General features: G+C 39.9%; 1 protein-coding gene across 1 annotated transcript in view; it reads left to right on the forward strand.

Moving 5' to 3' along the window:
- Nucleotides 1–7,012: 7,012 nt before the first annotated feature.
- The window catches only part of COL4A6 (collagen type IV alpha 6 chain), a 42,807-nt gene continuing 31,112 nt past the window's right edge, over nucleotides 7,013–18,707 (forward strand). The window contains exons 1-9 of the mRNA XM_088527637.1: nucleotides 7,013–7,042; nucleotides 7,244–7,378; nucleotides 8,602–8,646; nucleotides 14,044–14,160; nucleotides 15,362–15,430; nucleotides 16,460–16,495; nucleotides 17,378–17,440; nucleotides 18,078–18,113; nucleotides 18,268–18,309. Of these exons, the coding sequence (XP_088383763.1) occupies nucleotides 7,013–7,042; nucleotides 7,244–7,378; nucleotides 8,602–8,646; nucleotides 14,044–14,160; nucleotides 15,362–15,430; nucleotides 16,460–16,495; nucleotides 17,378–17,440; nucleotides 18,078–18,113; nucleotides 18,268–18,309 (573 nt within the window). The remainder of the gene's footprint in view (nucleotides 7,043–7,243; nucleotides 7,379–8,601; nucleotides 8,647–14,043; nucleotides 14,161–15,361; nucleotides 15,431–16,459; nucleotides 16,496–17,377; nucleotides 17,441–18,077; nucleotides 18,114–18,267; nucleotides 18,310–18,707) is intronic.

Consider the following 18,707-nt stretch of genomic DNA (forward strand, 5'->3'; position numbering starts at 1 on the left):
TCTTCATCCCAACGCTTGTCTTAGCTGGGGGCAGAGCACTGAAGAGATGTCCTGGGTCATTGACTACTGCTGTGTTCTCCTTGAAGCCTGTAATTGTGTAAGCTCTGGGGAAAATGCTTTTGCATCTGCTGTCTTCTTTCCTTTTCTATCAAGAAAATGTCCTAGAGAAGGCCTCTTCTGTTTGAGTTTTATTCTGAAATATCTAATGCTTTTGTGTTAAACTTCAGTTCATGACTTGCGTTGCTGTCAAGAGGTGAACACCATACTCGGAGGTGCCTTTTTCTCAGTTAGGGGCAGGAAAATGTTATGACAGCTGCTGTCCTCTGTGAACAGATCAGGGATCTGTTAAGGCTTTCTAAACATTTTTTAGAGATTAAACACTAAAGACTTGAGGGAGAGAAGATGAACTGAGGTTGCAAAAGACCATAAAATCTCATAAACCAGTCAAACCTTTGGCTGGACTATGCTCTTTTGTTACAAGTGTTTAGTTCCGTAAGTGAATTGAAGTCAGTTAGTCCTTTTTTTTGGCTAAATTTTCATAATCATATAATCCATCCTTTCAGGATAAGCCCTATTTTTTTGGCATGATGATGAAGGTAATATAACAGAGCTCCATGAGGTGTGCAGAGTTGTTCTTGCCTGCTGTTACTCACCTCCTTTCATCCCACAGCTCCTGCGCTGCCTGCAAAGCAAGCCCGCGCCTGCGGGATTCAGAGGCAGGAGCAGTGCCAGTTGTCAGTGCTCCTAGGCCATCCCATTCTCTCCACGTAAGTTATTGTAGCCAAAAATAACCCTGCTTAAAGTGCAAGTAGTGAAAAGTTCATCTCAGATAAAAATTTGCCACTTGGCAGCCTGGCAATTAGCTGAAGCACAGAGTGGTAAGTGAGAGGACTCAAAGGCGGTCACCTCTGATCTGCCGATGCCTTGGGATGTACCGCGTCTCTAGTCTTGGTGCAGGTGGTAACTGATTCACAGAATTTCTTCTGAAATAGAGGTGTGATCATGAGTAATGATCACGGAAAGGACAAGTCAATATCATTCAAATATATAGTGTAACCTCTTAAAAATGGGTTTTATCTTATTGTTTTCATATAGCCATTATTCATTTCCTTGAAGTATGAGTTGGAATCCTGCTATGCTTAGTAAATGCTGCTGCTTGTTCTTCAAGTAAAAACAAATCTAGATGTATTATATCTTCAGATTTCTGTAATGTCTCTTGTTCTATATGATACTCAAAGTGTTAAACATAGATCCACTTCTCTTCTGATGGAAGCACAGGAAGCTTATCTGCTGTCCACCCTTTGCTTCTGTCGGAGATGTGACAGCCCACAAGTGACTTTCACTTCCTGTCAGGTTATCTGTGTTCCCCATGGCCTGGAGCTGATCCCTGTGCTGCTACTTTCTCATCTACCTGGGACATTTCAGTGTATCTGAGCAGAAAAGCATTCTGAGTTAAGAAGTCATCTCTCTTTGGCTCTTGTAATAGTTTCTTAAGGCAGTTTGTTTAAAGATTAGGAAGTATGAAATGGAATAACTTACTACATTTAGTTCTGAGTCATTGCTGCCATTGTCCATGGTGGGAAAAAGCACATAGTGGTCTCTCTGTGTGTTAGAAGTCAAAGTTGCAAATATGGCGAATTGATTGAGGTGATCATTAAACAGGTTTTCTGCTGCAAAAGCTTTCTAAAAAACTAAGCTTTTCAAATTTTTCAAAATGAAAAATATAGTTTTGTTTAAACATCCAAGATTTGCAAGCAGTTCTATGTTTTCTGTTTGGTTAGCCATTAATTGCAATTTTCTTTAACTAGAAGTTCTGTACTTTTGTTAAAGTAGAGAATTCAAGAAGCAAATGGTTAAAAGGAATGAAATTTCACAACATTTTGATGGCTTTTAAGACAGTATGTAAGACCAAAATGTAGATTTATATATATACATATATGTGTGTGTGTGCATATGTGAGATAAATTTTCTACTTGTTGTATCTGGCCAGGCTTAATAGAAATATTATTAATATTATTAACATCAAGGTTATACATGAGCTAAAATTGAAAAAGTTTTATGAGGAACAGCCTGCAGTTGCTCATTAAGATAGTAAATGATTGCTCCTAAGAATCCTTGACAGGCTGTGGTATGAACATGCCAAGGGCTGCTTTATACAGATGGAAAACATCTAAAGTGAATTATGAAATTTATGAGATGGTTTCACATGATATAGGAATCACTTTTCTCTTAAAATTATTTTTAAAAAAGAATACCCTGATATCCTACTTAAATGCAGGAAACTTAAGTAAAGACAACAGAAAAAAACGGAGAGCAAGGAACAAAAAAAAAACTTCTGAATTTTGGGGGAAGAACCTGAATCAAGTAAGATTATAGGGCAGGATGTTTTGTTCTGGTCCACTATTTCTGTCCGTATGTTTAGTTTTGTTTATTGGTATGTTGCTGTGTGGATAAAAGAAGCTGTGTAAAGGAACAATAAATTATGTGATAGAAATAAAGAAGTCATTTTGAACAAGAGCTTCCCAAAGTTTTTAGAAAGGAATTGAAGAACATTTTCTTTAAAAGAACAAAGCATTTTTCAGTAGGGAAAATAATTGCTTACTCTGGAATGTGAGCTGGGCACTGGATAATGTGAGCTGATCTGTAATTTAGAAAATAGCAAAGTATTTTTCATGAGTAATTATTATTGTTAGAGCAGAACCGGGAGGCCCCTGGTGAGAGCAGGGCTCTCGTGCCACGTCCTGTGTGTCTAGCAAGAGGCAGCCACCGCCTTGGAAACCTCGCAGCAAAGGTGGGGCAGGCAGAGGAGGAGGAGGGAAGAGGTTGGGGCACCAAGGGCTGAAGGAGGCAGCCCAAAGTCTTGCTGCTCTCCACTAAACCCAGGGTTCCTAAATGCTAATGGACATGGCTGCCTCCTGGGGATAAGTTGCCTGTAGGCACCACATGGGGGTTTGTTGGGATGCTCACCTGTCACCTTTTCATAACCTGGCACCCCTCATCAAGGAGAATGGCCATGGTTCACAGCTAGGTCTTGTAAGGCATCAGTGTATTTCCCTGCCATTGACCTACGTGAGAGCAGAGCACGGGAAGGATCAGTGCCTTGCACAGGCTGCAGAGCACTGGAATCTGGGTATGAAGCTCCCCCATAAAGCGTAGGCTAAATTCTGCGTAGTGGGGGCTGTAGGGGAGAATATACCTTCTTAGGGCTGTGTGATTTGATGGTAAACTCTTTGGTTGACTTTAATGCAGTCAAATGACTGCGTGGTGCTTTAAGTCCAAAGCATGTACTTGTGAAGTAAATCAGTGTCGCTAACATATTTTTAGTGTTAATAAAATTTTTGGTTTGGGAGGAAAGACAAATGAAGAGATAGAGTGGAATAAAACCCCTTTAAAAAAGTGATTGCTGAATCCTTCTCTTACAGAAGGGGTTTGGAATTTTGTACAGCCTAATATTATATTAGAGTTGAGGTTAAAAGCCATGTCTTGAGAAACAGTTTTTGTCTGTTTAATAGATTTGTGCCTTAGTTCAAGGAGACATGAACATCCTTCAATTGGAATAGGTGTTTTTTTAGTATATTAGGTATTAATTTTGTCTAGAAAGGTAGTGGTCCTGCTTTGCTCTTTGAAATGCAGAGGCCTACAGCTTTGCTAACTGAAATAGGGGTCGGTTTTACCCTACTTGATCAGTAGTATTTTGCCTGGTTTGTAGTCCTACGCCCCTCTTTGTGATTCTAGGGGTGGTTTTTTGGTTATGATCCTTTGAGATAGTACTTGTAGTGAGTGAGAGACAAATAAAACTGTTTGTCAAGCTAGCACTTATATTATTTCTTGTCCCTGAAATAAAGGGCATGTCTGGTGGTTCCTTACCACCATCAGGTATGCACAGAGGAAAATCATACCAATTTACACTTTATTCTCCAAGCTAACAGAGGTAATGGGGAAAAAATGAACACTTGGAATTCACAGAGCCGTTTGTCACAGCTCTGCTTCAACAGGTAAAAATATATGTAGGGTTTTGGAGTTGGCAGAAGGGGTCAGAATGTAGGAGAACCTGGGAGCTGTTTGGTTGCAGAGCGATGAATTCCTCAGGGAAGCCTCATCATCCTGGTCTTTCCACATGGCCCTGTGGAACACAGAGGAATTAAAAGGGAGAAGGGAAGACTAACTGCAAAACAGAGATGCATATGACACATGTTGAATTTGTGGCACAAACTGGACAAAGTCCTGGCCTTATCCATGGTAAGGCTTGATCTGCCATGAGATTATTCAATTTCCCTTGCTTTCACTAGCATAATATTCACTACAGAATGACTGGTGACGTAATTTAGTGCTATCTGGGTAGTCAATGCCTGATATACAAGTAAGCTTAAGAAAGGAGTGGATTCAGTATCATTCATGAGGCTGTGTTTTTCAGAAGTATGAAATGTTAGTTGGCATTTATGAAAATATTCACAAGTCACAAGAATTTCATAGACTTTGTCCTTAGTTGGTGCTATAACATTTCTATAATTTTCTTCTCTTCAAAAAAGTTGTCATGCAGCCAAAAAGCAAAATGATACCATGTCTCAGTGACTAAATACCAAGAGCTCTGCTGATTCACTGGAGTTTCTGTATAATTCACATTTGACATTTAAGTTTCTCACCGCTAGTTGTTTGTTCTTTTATCCTTGGGATGACTAAGAAATAGGAGCAGTCCAGAGGCCAAAGCACAGTAAGGACTAGACACCTACCTTTTACCACAAGGTAAGCACCTCGAGGCCAGGCAGAGGTTCTGCCCGATGCAGAGTTAGACGTGAGTCTCTGCTGTGCTTTCACCCCGGGATTGCTCCTGCCTCCGCAGTGCCTCCTCTTTGCGCTTTCATCACGGGGCAGTTTATGGGAGTGCTACCCAGGGACAAAAAATGCAGCTTATTTTTTTAGCAGGGAAGACAAGTTGTTTGGTTCAGCATGGAAAACATGATTTCCATTCACACAGACTTAAAAAGAAACAGTAGGAATTCTTGAGATCTTGATTATCATGGTATAATCACATTATCAGAGAGATTAGAAGCACTTTACTGTATCTTTATGGTTCTAGTGACGCTAAAAGACACTGGACAAAATCAAGTGCTGTTAAAATCTTTCCTGTAGGGCACTAAGGTAAAAGAGTTTTTTGCCTGTAGACCCTGAAATCGGAGAGAGCAAGTTTACTTCTTCCGTCAGGGTGCTGCAGGAATGAACACTGGCAGAACTTGTAGTTACCAATCCATCCCATCCCATCTGCCATCCTGTATTCATCAAAGAAACTTGCAACAGCAGAAAAGAGAAACCTCCTAAAACTTTAATTTCATATCCGTTCTAGTCGTTATGAAACACTGTCACTAAATGGGCAGTCATGATAATTGACTATGAAAGTGTAGGCAACTCCAACAGATGAGGAATTCACCTTCTCGGGTCCTGTTCCTTTTTAGGATGGTGCCTGGCAACAGCAGTAATGTGCCCATATTTAGCATATGTCTCTCTCCTGCTATGTTGCCTTAAGGCAAATAGCCTACAACCCATGTCTTGTAAGCAAGAGACTGCCTGTAAGACTCTGAAATAGCTTGTGACCATGGGAAATTAAAAAGCTAAAGCTAACACTGGTAGTGAGAACAAACGTGATTTTCACAACATGTTCCTTGTTCCATGCAGCTGCCAAGGACCACCAAAGATTTAGGGATTAGTGTTATGATCATATGGCTCCCAACATAGTGGATTCCATTGATAATTGCCCCAGAATGGAGGGAAAAAAAAAAAAAAAAGTAATTAACAGAGAAGCGTTTTCATATAGGAGCCTGTGCCTCTGCAAGCACACACTGCATAGGGTCTAGGTAGAAAAGGTATAGGATGGACTACAGATGCACTTGACCCCTGTTAAAAGGTCAGGATAGAATAATCACAACAGGAGGAGTGACAGAGGAACTGATGCAGTTAAAAAGAAAACTGCTGCTGTAATGAGAAAACATGGAATATATACTGAAATGACTTAGTCTCAACTGATACAAAAATGACACTGGAAAAAGTACATTTAATTATGGTTTGTTTCAATTCTCTGATTAGGAACACTAGGCCTTTTAAACATTAGGCCTTTTTAAATAAACTGCAAAGTCTTTTACCTGCCAAGTCTTGGGCTCAGGCCTCTGTATGTTTCCAGCTGAGATTTCTAAAACCCTTGCAGCAGGGAGCTGCATTCCTTCTGCTGTTTTAAGGAATTAGAGAAATGGAAGGGAAATACACTACCGTGGACCTAAGCCTTAGAAAAGAAAGAGGCAGTGGTATTTTTTCTTTCTTTTCCATTCTTTATCTTTTAATGTAATGCTTAATTATTTGCATTTTAACTTAATCTAATCCACTGAGTGTCTTGCCAGCAGTAGGCATTGCCCTAAACTGCTGTTTCTCTGACTCTGCTGGTCTCTTCTGGATTCTCTCAAAATTAAGCGACTGAAAAGTAAAAAGCATCAACACAAAACTCTGTTTTAAATATTCAGCTGCCAAGAGGCAGATTCTGAGACTAACAAAAAAAATCAGAACATCTACTGCAAGGTTGCTTTATTATTGGCCGGTTACAGAAACAAGCACCAGGCTCCTCAGCACATCTCTAATGACAGAACCATAAATGCGTATCAGTCACATATGAATCTCTGCAGATGTAGAAAAGATTGCCATCTTCGGGTGGTGCTTAGTCATAGCACTCTTCTTTTCTGATAGAGAAATCATAATCCACACCCTGGCTATAAGGTAGCCAGGAGAGGATGGTTGGAATCCATCTCGGCCTTGAGCTAACCATACTTCTGGGCTGCAGTAATCAGAGTGTGCTTTCTGAGTGCATGTGACCTGTCAGCGCCTTGTTCTATCTTTCTCGTGTGCGTGATCTAAAGCATTTGCTTGTGCCTTAGACCTTTCGGACTTTACAGCTTGGAAATAGAGAAACCTCAAAAAGAAAAAATTAGCTTCATCTCAAAATACTGTTATCTTCTCCTGTTCCTGTAGTCATATGGCTAGCAAGAAATCGTCCAAGGAAAGGGTGAGATTTCTTACTCTGACTCATGTCTTACCTGAAATTAAAATAACTCTGCAATCTTTCTTTACCTGAGAATGCACAAGGCAACTTTTAGGAGATCACTCCTACCCTGAGAACAGTACTCTGAGAGATCACACCTGGATAGGGTAGTTGAAAATGAGTTTGGGAACATGGCACACTGACTAATTTTTCTTGTATATTTAGGGTAGACCAGGACCAATTGGAACTCAAGGACCAATTGGTGCCCCTGGACTTACTGGACCAGAAGGTTTACCAGGAGCGAAGGGTGAAAGAGGAGCAGTGGGCTCCCCTGGACCAGCTGGTCAGAAAGGCGAAAAGGTAGGTTCAACAGAGGCTTTTTATTTCCTTGCAGTTGTTCTATGGGCATGTATATATTTTTGAATGAATAAAGATACTCTTGGCCTATCTGTCAAAAGGTAACAAGAGAAGAGTATTTAAGTAATATCTGTAGAGTTTCCCCTGCTTTTACTTTGAAATGAGAATGCAGTTGCCAAGCTGCTTGGGAGAGTCTGTACCTTGCAGCCGTCCTGGTTGGGTGAGCAACAGCCAGATGAACATTGCTCTTGCTTGTAGAATCTTTTGCTTCACCTGCCCAGAGACAGATGGGTGTTAGTCATAGAATCTATGCTATCATGGGTGATAGCATTTCCACATTTCTAACAGATAACACCAAAATCAATAAATGCAGGTTTTGGAAGAGGCAGATGCTCAGGATAGGAGCTGGCCTCCAACCCTTGAGGTTTATAAACAAATTGTCATTGAGGCAAGTTTTTCTTTTTGCTGCAAGCATTGCTGGTTTTGCACCTCTATTTGAAATAATAAAATCATGGACAGTGTTGGAAGCAGTTTGCATTCACTGAGGAAATGTCTTTCTATTCCATAATTGCAGTTTTTATAGATTGAAATTGATGCATATGCAATACCAACATACAATATTTCTACCTCCTTAGCTCTATACTTAGCAATATACTTCACCTTTCCAATGGCTGTGGTTTATGCTGGGTATTCTGCTCACATGGCCTCTTCTGCTTTTATTTACAAATGTATGTGTATGTACAAAACAGAACCAGCAAAGCAGTATTTTTTTCATTTCAGTATTCATGCCCAGCCGTGGGCAGTCTGAAGCTATCCTCCATATTTCTGGGTGGTGATATCTTGGTACAGACAAAAAAAAACCCGTAAGAATAGCTAAAATTGCTGGTTGATTGGGTGTAACCCTGAGAGTTAAGCTTGTACCAGATTGTTTATTTTCTTGGCACCTTGTTTTTTCCAGATGTAGGAAATTATATTTTTCCTTTAAATTGCCTGATGAAAGCATTCCTGAAACACTCATTTGGCATTCAGTCCCGTTCAGATGCTCAGCTCCTCTCTAACCTCAGGGGTCAGTGAAGATAGAATCTGTGTAACATAGTTTGTTCTTGTTGGTGTTCATAGTTAGTCCAAGACAATAAGTCTTGCTGTAAAAAGCATCTCATGGATGTCTGAAATGTGCAGATTGATAATGGGAAATGTAATGTATACTCTTTATTTTTTTTCCTCAGGGCCCAATGGGAGTTCCTGGGTTTCAAGGCATCAACGGAATTCCGGTGAGTTTACCTATGTAAATATATGAGTATCAGTCACCAGAATCCTAGTCACAACCAAAAGCATGTAAGCACAACAAGACTGTGGCAGCACGTGTAAAATGTGTCTTGCCTGTCTGAAAGGAAATGGCATTTTTTTATTAGTCTACCTGGTGGTTTCACGTTGTTTGGTAGCAGGTTGGGACCCTAGTATGGGATGACAGGAGGCTGAGAAGTATCAGAAGGTAAGCCTGAGCTGCATGGGGATCTACTTCATCTTTGATAAGATTTTTCTTCCAGGATTATGTCTAGAAGACACTTTATCAGAAAATCCTAGACCTAGAGAATTAGGAGGTCAATCAGTTAAAAACAGCAGAGTCTACTGGGTTGAAAGCTACTCGTAATTTATGTTCAACTATCCTATTCTTAAAAGCTGTAGCTTCCTTGATGTCTAGCATGGATCTTTCTTTCCTCAGTATAAGTCTCTTAATACTTACTCATTATGGACATAGAAAGCAAGTTATTCCCCTTTTCTGTGTAGCCGCCTTCTCTGTGATAATTTATCAGGTCTCCAGATACTAGTGCTAGGTAACTCTTTCTCTGATCATCAGTTTGTTTGTTCAGTATTTATTTGTCTGTTTCTTTCTTCAGAACTTGCAAGTTGTAGTGACAGACAGTTGTTTCCTATACCATAGCAAAATTATGTGCCCAGAGTATTATGACCAGCTCCATTTGCTCTGCTTTTCCCCAGTGACTCTTGCAAGGATGTTTTCTGGTCACTTCAGGGGAAGTTTAGCTGCAGCTGCTTTAGAAGCTGCCCCAAACTTTGTCGCTCCCTTGATACCTTTTAGCTGTTTCCACTTTCTCCTTCTTGCATTAGAGCTCTTTTTTTTTTGTTTCTTGATGTCATTTTTCTATCTTCTCTATCTTTTCCCTTCTGTCCATGCTCATGCTCTTTCCTATCTTCCCTACTTCCTCCGCTGATGGAAATCTCCAAGAGTAGAGCAATGTTTTCTGACTTCTTTTCCTATCAGAACCTGAATTGTTTTGATAGACTAGCTGAAAATGCAGTTATCCCTGTGAGTGGGTTTGCTCGAGTCCAGTTCCTTCCTGGCCCTTGTCTTCCCCTCCTCTTATCCTTGCCTGTTTTGTCCTGCTCTACTCCCTTGATGCTATTTTTTTCTTTTCTTTTCCCACCAGCCAGCCCTCCAGCTCTGAAGAGAACAAGCTGTTCCCATAACACTTAATTTATTTGAACACATTCTGGGAACATGCTGTTCTCAGGGTGTTTTTTCAGATGAGGCTCTGGAGAAAGGGGATTCCCAACAATAAGGAGAGGGAAGAGATATGGCAGCAGCCACTGCCAGGTAGTTGGCAGGGGGAGGCTTTCCAAAGAGAGAGTAGTGGGGAGGTGAAGGAAAGGATAAAAGCCTCCTACATATACAGATCTGCTCTGCTTGCTTTATGGTATTCTGCAGGTGGGAAGGAGGCAGATTTTGCTGATTGTGCACAGCAAAATGCTTGCTACCATGGCCCTCCTGTGCCACAGCTGCAGGAAAGGCAAACTAATGCAAATTTGTTTTCATTCTAGATGATGTGATAAATGCCTCCATTCCAGGGTGAAAATAGCAAACACCACTGCTTGAGAAAAATATGACTTTGCTAGCCGCATTTCAGGACAGGGAGTAGTTTATCTTGATTGTGAAATTCATACAAACATACAGACATTATATGAATGTGTGAAATGCTGAACAAAGGAGACAGAACTCGCTTATTCTGATACATGTAAAAGATAAGTAAAAATACATTGGTATCTCTGCACAAGAATCACCAACCCGCTATGAAGAGAGAGTCCTTGGAGCATACAGGTTAGCGTGGGCTGCTCTATTTTATTAATGGCCAGAAGGCTGCAAGGCCATGAGTCAGATGGGAATCCCACTATTGACCTTATGGGAAGTGGTGTACCACAGAGCTCCCCTGGGGAATGCTGGTGGCAAGTAAATCATGTTATTGCAGCTGGCCTGACAAATCCCTTTGACCTAGTAAATACAGCAGCAGCCTGTGTTTATTGCTCGCCTGTCTGCATCACATGTAGAAGAGACCCTCAAATCCTTAGCCCTGTTCAGGAAGTTTATTTTTTCCCCAAAGGAGAACATTCAAGCACACCTCTGGCAAAGGCTGCAAGTGGAGACAGGAGGCGTATATAAGTTCAAGCTATCCTAGGAGGAAATATTTCTATAAGCTGTGAGCCCTTGGCTGCACCACAAAATCTTACACTACATGGCAAGACCAAGTTCTCTATTTTTATGGCTCTCTCGGAGAAGATGCGGGTGCTGTAACAATGCATGAAATGGCTTATGAAATTTGCTTTGTGTTCATCCTTGATTGCATTTATTTCTCTGATTTTAAATGCTTGTTGAGCTCTCCTTTTGGGCTTACTTTTGCGTTGAGCCTTTTTGATTTAGGAAACAGACCCCTCGGGGTCATGATGTTGGTATACAAGCAGGAGTCAGGTAAAGCAAGCTGTTCAAATTGCCTTAGCTGTCTCTTTTTGTAAGGACAGAGAGCACAAGTGATCACTCAAGCCTGTGTTTTAGCTCAGATCTATAAATTTCATAATATAAACTTAATTCTGCCCATAAGTAAAGACTGTAAAAGTCTCTGCCTTGATCAGTTGAGCTGCTTGTGCTGAATTGGCACATCTGCCAAAACAGGAATTAGGGGAGGTGAGAGCAGTGAAACAATTAACCACTGTTTCTCAAATCAAAATAGCTCTTTTGATAAGTGTTTCAAAATTCCAAGGAAAAGCTTCATTAAGGCCAGACCTTGCAACTCTCAGAGAAGTCAGCTGGGGGTGCTCAGTATCTTCTCTGGCCCTTTAAAACAGGACCTCATAAATTCTGATTGCAGATTGGCTGAAAAGTAGGAAATCCTGTGTTTTTTTCCTAAAGCAAAAGAGAGAACATAGGTAATGTGTGTGTATTTGTACGTGCGCTTGTGCCTACATCATGCTTTGACTCAGAACCACAGCCATGGATTTAAGAGGCAGGGTCCTAGACATATTTAATACAGATAAGGAATGGCTGTGGTCAGTGTGAGTTGTACACCCTCCTTGCGAGCTCAGTGTTGCCCTCACACAGTGAGAGGACACCAAAAATCTCTAAGCCGCTTAACTCTGACCCAAACAGCCTCTGGGAGATCTCATCCGAGTCTTTGCTGAGACCTGAGGCCCACCAGCAGCCACTCTGCAGCTTGGGGCAGATATTGGCCCTTCAGCTGGTCAGTTTACCTTGTAACCAAATACCTTGTTCAACATGGCGTCTGTTTCTGTTTGTGTCCTAATCCGAGCAAAAGACTTGGTAGACACTGGCTGTGCTGGCCTCCATGTGCTGTCTCTGCAGGCCTGTCCCATCGGGTGCTTGCTATTCTCTGCTGTGATGTACCCCATGATATGGGAAGGGGGATGGCTGTTGCTTTGTTCCAGCTTTGGGAACCAAATGAAATAATTTCTAGGAAACAAAGACAAGTGACAATAACTTGCTGCTTCAGCCTCCCCATATCACTTACCTGGACCCCGCAAGTCCTGGCTTGCACAGCACATAGGGATATTTCCATAAAGGGCTTCAATTACCCAGGCAGCTGCTGCTATCTAAGCAGCGGTGCCCAATGCTAATGCTTTAGCATGATGTCACTCAGTGTCCTGAGACCCTGCCTAATCTCACATTTGTACATGTCTGGAAGAACTACTTTAACACTGTGGTACAGACCTGCTTTTCATTGGTTTGATTTGCACCTTATTGACTTAAAGCTCATCTGAAAGTGACACTTCTGTCTGCAGAGGTGGACTTTCTCAGTAAGAAACAAAACGGTTCTCAGCTGTGTTGGTTTCCTGTTTTGCCTTGCCTTCACTGCCTGTGCTTGTGCTTGTGCCAGCACAGGGATGGGAGCAGCCAGGAGCATGAGATGGCCCTTCTGGCAGCCTCTGAGACTGCCGATCGCTTTGTGTGTTTACGCAGCCATGGCCCAAGTTGCTCTGCCTCCTTGGGCAAGTCACTCTACTACTTTGTGCCCCCAGCTTCTCATCCGTGAAATGAAGATTATAGCATTCTCACATATTTACAAAGCATTTTAAGATCCTTAGATAAAAGGCTTTACGTTACTGAAAAGTTCTCACTGGATTTGGTCAGACAATGTGCTATTGGCTCAGGCTGAGAAGACCTTTAGCAGCACAAATCTGATTTGTTTTAGGTGTCAGGCATGAAGGACTGCTAACATTCTGCTTTATCCCCATTTTATCCTTGTTTATTTTTACTTTCTTTGTATGAGTCATAGCTTGCTTAATGCCATATCATAAAGACGAATCTTTGGGATCAACCAAAAGTACTTCTGGAATAATTCCAGATCAGGGTGTGAAGAGAAAAAATAATGACAGTTACTAATACTATGTCCATAAATTTCATTGCTCTTCCTGCCACAAAATGCTGCCTTTGAATGCCACAAAGCTTATTTCTGTCAAAAGAAGGATAGAATCAAGAGAAACCCAATAGTCAGGTAGTATGATTGACACTTCTGCCTTTTACCTGCACATACATATATGTTACTGAACCAAAAAAAAAAAAAAAAGGTCAAACTTTGGTCTTTTTCACACCAATATAATGCAAAATAAGACCAGTGAAGTTAATAGAGCTATATCAGGGCAAAATGGATATGAAATCAGAATTCAGTGCATTTTTTTCTACTCTGATTATTAACTGAACATTAAACGTATATATTTTTGAAGACAATCAGTACCTTCTTTAATTCGCTCCTTCTCCCCATTGCTTTGCCTAAGATTTTGAGGCAAGTTTAACATCAGGAGAAAAATTGGTTTTGTTGAACAACCTGGTGCTGGAGCTGCAACATCTGCTGAGCTTTTAAAGGAAAGAATTCACACTGGAGAGGAAGAGAAGTCACTGAAACGTTGACTAAATTGTGTTATAAATGCTCAGTATTGTTGATCCTTCCTTTTTCTTGTTTTAACATGAGCAACTCCCAGTAATGGTGTCGGGAGACTCTCTCCCTGGCATGCTGCTTTACACTGTTGTATGCTGCATAGCTCAGATTGCTGTGGAATGAGTACTGCCCTTTCAGGACCTGCTCGTGCACGAGATACATACTTCATAGAACTATCACTTGGAGAAAAAGATCCTTAAGTGAATCAAGCCAAAGTTTCAGGATTTAGGCTTCAGGGAGGATAAACAATGCTGGCTAAAGAGGCGAGTTTTATTGCAGTTTGCCATGCACCAGACTTAGTGGGAGTTCTCTTTCCTTTGTTTTCATTGCCATGTGGAAGGTACCAGCTCTCTGAGGACAGTACTACTAACAAAATGTGTCCAGTTAGTCATACTCTTTTTTTTTTTTTTTTTTTTCACCTTTACACAGGGTCACCCTGGCCAGCCTGGCCACAGAGGTCTGCCTGGCGTCGACGGCTGCAATGGCACCATCGGGAGTCCTGGCCTTTCTGGATCAGATGGTTTTCCTGGTGTACCTGGGCCACTTGTATGTCCCAAGATCAATATGGTGTTTTGTGGTCGCTAAACCAGGAGTTGCTTTTCTTGCGCTACAGATGGAAAAGCAACTTCCAAATACTTGGGAAGAACCCTAGTAACCACAAGGTTATTAGCATTGTTAGAGCTTAGTATCATTTGCTCACTGAAATTCACTACATAAGTATCAATCTCCAAGGATAAAATAGAGGTCACATTTGTATGTGACCACATCAAAATATACGTGGCACTCCTCTGGCAAAATTCAAGCTAACTAAGAGGCGACCACAATCAAGTCTTTAAGGATCATGAAGTGGCACCTTTCGATTAGCAGATGCTAGTTCAGAAAAACATATTTGATTGTTCATATCTAAAACCTGATCTTACAAGTTATATGCGTAATCCCACACACAGTGGAACTCCTTTTTATGTATGAGGTTCTTTTGCAGCTCCATGAAGAAGAAAGGATAACTGACAGATATGAGTAATGCCATTTCTTTCAACTTTTTAAACTATACTGAAAAAATCTTTATATGTTGTCCAGACTTGAAGCTCATATGATATTGAAACTACCTAAACAGTAAGATCAAATTTAAGTACTGCTTTCTAAAGTAACTGGTTTAATCATACCTACTGGTCAAATGTTTGTTTTGTATTGCATGTAAGACTACATTTTTGGCAATGAAAGCTGCTTAGATCAGCTAAGCGCTCTAAATTAAATTGGCATTAAATTAAATGAAATCACCACAGATAAATTGGATGTGATCATTAAGATTAAAACGAATTGGGTAAATCTAGAAATATAGTGACAGTTTTTACTGAGGATTTGTGAAGCCTATCATTTTTTTCTCCTTGAATATTACTCTAAGTAAAATTGAATTATTTACAGTTTTATAAAAGAGATGTATGTAATCAGAAGGGTTGCAGTATATCAGACAGATTCAAATAGGATCTGGAAAGTTTTTGACACTCTGAAATAAAAGGGAAGTCTAATGTAAATAGGAAAATACAGGAGAAAATATTTGCAGAACCATGTTTTTCTAAAGACTCAGGAAAGTTCTTATAATACCACAGCTCCGTTGAGAAAGCTGCTGCAGTACTTTTGCAGCTTACTGGAGCTGTTAGACTGCCTCATTCTTTATGTTAAACATAATTTATCTCAAAACGGAATATATATTTTTCCAGACATTTTTTTTAACATTTATTTTTAACAGGGTCGTCCAGGTCCTAAAGGTCTTAAAGGAGAACCAATTTTTGCCCAAAGCAGCCTTAAAGGAATGAAGGTAAGACTTGTCATGACCTAGGGGAAAATCCTCATAGGAAAACACTTGGATATCCTGCAGGGCTGATGCTTGAGGTTAGGTTGCTCATGATGGTAGATGTGGATTGCCTGGTTACATCTGAACACAGAGCTGTGAAAAAAAGGCTATAACTTCATTAACAACAACACAGAATACTTTCAAAACTTGGAATTTCTTAGTTCTTGCAGCATCAATATGTCTTGTTCATCCTATAGTGAGATGTAAACATGCATGGGACATTGCTCATCACATTGTATGTGTTTCTAGATGCAGACGTAGCAGCATAAAGGGCCCTCAGCTACATTCAGAGCTTTCCTGTAAGCTGGTATCCTGACATGTGCTAAGCCTCTTGAAGTAACAGCCCCATGAACTCTCAAGTGCTTGCTAAGATTTCTCCTGCTATGAGATCCCAGATGCCTCCCAGTGTTTTCTGTGCTGGAATGGACTAGTAAATAATCAGTTTTATTCTGGATTTAAACATCATATCCTTTCCATAGTGTTCCATCATTTACCATGGTGAAGTAAAGATATTGCTCTTTCAGTTTAATAAGGAACTTGCATTGAAATTTCTGTATCATAGCTGTAATTTTATTTCCTGTATGTGATGCCCACTATGGAAAGATGGTCTTAGTTTACTGTTCAGAACAATTGTGTTTTTGAATATTCTCACATAACAGATTTAGTTCCTTGTTGCTTTGAAATAAACATTCAACAACTTAAAACAGTTTTGATTTTTGCAAGAAGTACTAGATTTAGGATAGAATTATATATGATTCAGTACCTTTGTGGTGTATTTGGCAGCTTATCCTTAAATAATATGGTTGTAATTTCTGTGGAGTTTTGGAATCTCTCCACTGCCCGTTTTAAAAATGGAAGCATATTTCAAAATATTTTCCTTGTATATTTGATCTAATATTAACAAAGAGCATTTTTTATTTACAAAATTTTAACATGATTAATGTTTTTTTTACAACAATGTGTATTTTTCACCAAGATATTTGTAATTTTTAGGGAGAAAATGGTCTTCCTGGGTTGGATGGAATTTCTGTAAGTTTCTTAATTTGAGGAATAATGATTTTAAGGAATATTATATTAAGTAGGATTTTTTTTCTGGTCACTTGAATTATGTAAATTATTTCCTAGTATTAATTCTCAATTTAAATTAGTGGGCCATTTATTTACACATGATACGAGTAGTGTGAATAAATCCAAGTTTTCCAGTAGTATGAGAAGATCTAAATTATGGTAGAGGAAATCTTTTTTTTTTTTTTTTTTGCTAGTACCTATTTTGGTTTTCCTTTTAAAATCGAGTGATTTATCTCTGTAACTTTGACTTTCAAAATAAATCTAAAATTAATCTAATGATATTTAATAGATTATTATAGAATTTAAATTGGGATACCTAATTAGGTGACATTGTTTACATTTTCTGAAACTCAATTTCTCTTTGTCTGGGATTTGATGAGGCAGACCTTAGGTCGCCTGTGTTCTTTGCAATTACTTTCCAATCATTGAGGCATTTGAAGGGACATTGCCCCTGACAATTCATATTATGCAAAAAAAAAAAAAAAACTTTACAAAAATATACAATAGAGAAAACCTCTTAGCCTTGTTATTGTTACCTCCAGCAATTTTTGGAACACCCTAGTATGCTGATTCGGCGGCTTCTAAGTATTGAATCTCTCAAGTACTTTCATAACTCTTTTTTGAAGCCAGTAGATAGAAAAATGCCCAACAGCTCGTCCAAGATACTTGCTATCTCATGTGAACCTCTCAAATGAACAGAATTGATTTTGATTTGGTATACTTCACATGAAAAAAGAAAAGTGGAGGTAGAAGTTAACAGAGATTAGGGACCAGTGGAGTGAAGGTGACAATACTGACTACTGACTGAGAAAAAGAGTTAAAATTTGAAACTTCCTCTTACAGGGACCGAAAGGTCTTCCGGGTCCTATGGGTTCTATAGGCCCTATAGGTTTGCCAGGTTTGCAGGTAAGAAATTTGTTGCACTTGTTGATAGAACAGTTCAAGATGTTAGTGATTTTCCACCCTTTTCTATATTTATGTCATAATAAGGAGCAAGAATGTGTGCGTCTAAAAGGTTTGTGCACAATTGACTTCAAATGTAGAATACTTCAATTGCAAATTTTGAGCTGGTTGCAAGAGTGGAAGTTCCTTTCTAGAGTAGTGGTCAGAGCAACACTTGTGAATGAGAACTGCAGCAAGGCCCTAACATGCCGACCCACGGCACTTGGCTTTACTGTCCTGAGCGCTTCCAAGTCTCAGGAATAAAAAGAATATGCTGAGTTCTGCGTGCTTGGAGCCTTTGTCCTCATGACATGTGCTGATGAGTGGTCTCTTAAAGATACCAGAAAAGACTTTCCACTGGGCAGAGGTAAAAAAACACCTATTTGAAATGTTTGTTGTTTTTAAGTTGAGGCTTACTTTTAATTAGGCACAGTGCCAAAGGAGCATGCTCTCTGTACTAGTTATGAATGTTTAAAGATATGCTTAAAATGTATCACTTGCTTTGATCTGTGAATATGAGGTGAGAATTTGGCTATCGTTCCTATTGTGCACATACAACTTAAGTCAAAAGAAATAAAATCTTGATCTTGTTCACACTTAGGGTCCTATGGGTCCCCCTGGGCCACCAGGTCCAAAAGTAAGTACCTGCCTTTTCTCTTTTCTTTCTCCTTTCCAAACTTCCATGCCCACCCCTCCTCCCCCCACCCCCGCACTTCCAGTCAGGGTTGTGGCCCTAGGTGACAGAGATGCTGTTGCTGTGGCTGTTTGCTCATGACTATTTTTTCCCATAGGGTAACATGGGATTAGGCTTTCAAGGAGAGAAAGGAGAAAAGGTAGGTGAAATGTGGTATGAAATAATACTGCACAGTTCTACATGTGTAGTCTAGATAGTGTTCCATCATAGCTAGGCCCTCCCTGGTAGATGGTTTAATCCTATCATTTTCTTCTTCTACTTTTCTGCTTTTGGACAGAGTGACAGCCCAAATACTGACCATTTTTGCTGGTTCCTTATCTGTTGTTTTACAAAGAAGTGATGGGAGTTTTTCCTGAGCGAAGGGGTTGAAAAAAAATTCACTACAGCTTAGTGTTCCCATAGCCACCCAAACATAAGGTCCTTTGCCTCCTCTAAGATCTCTGTCTTTCAGTTTCTTCTGCTCCTTGCCTTTTTCTACTAACTTACTCTGTTTTTTCAGAATACTCTTTAAGTCAACTGGTATGTAATTTTATAGTT

Source organism: Tinamus guttatus, unplaced genomic scaffold, assembly GCF_059628265.1.
Source record: "Tinamus guttatus ecotype Peru unplaced genomic scaffold, ASM5962826v1 Tinamus_guttatus_pri_ptg000287l, whole genome shotgun sequence".
Taxonomy (NCBI): domain Eukaryota; kingdom Metazoa; phylum Chordata; class Aves; order Tinamiformes; family Tinamidae; genus Tinamus; species Tinamus guttatus.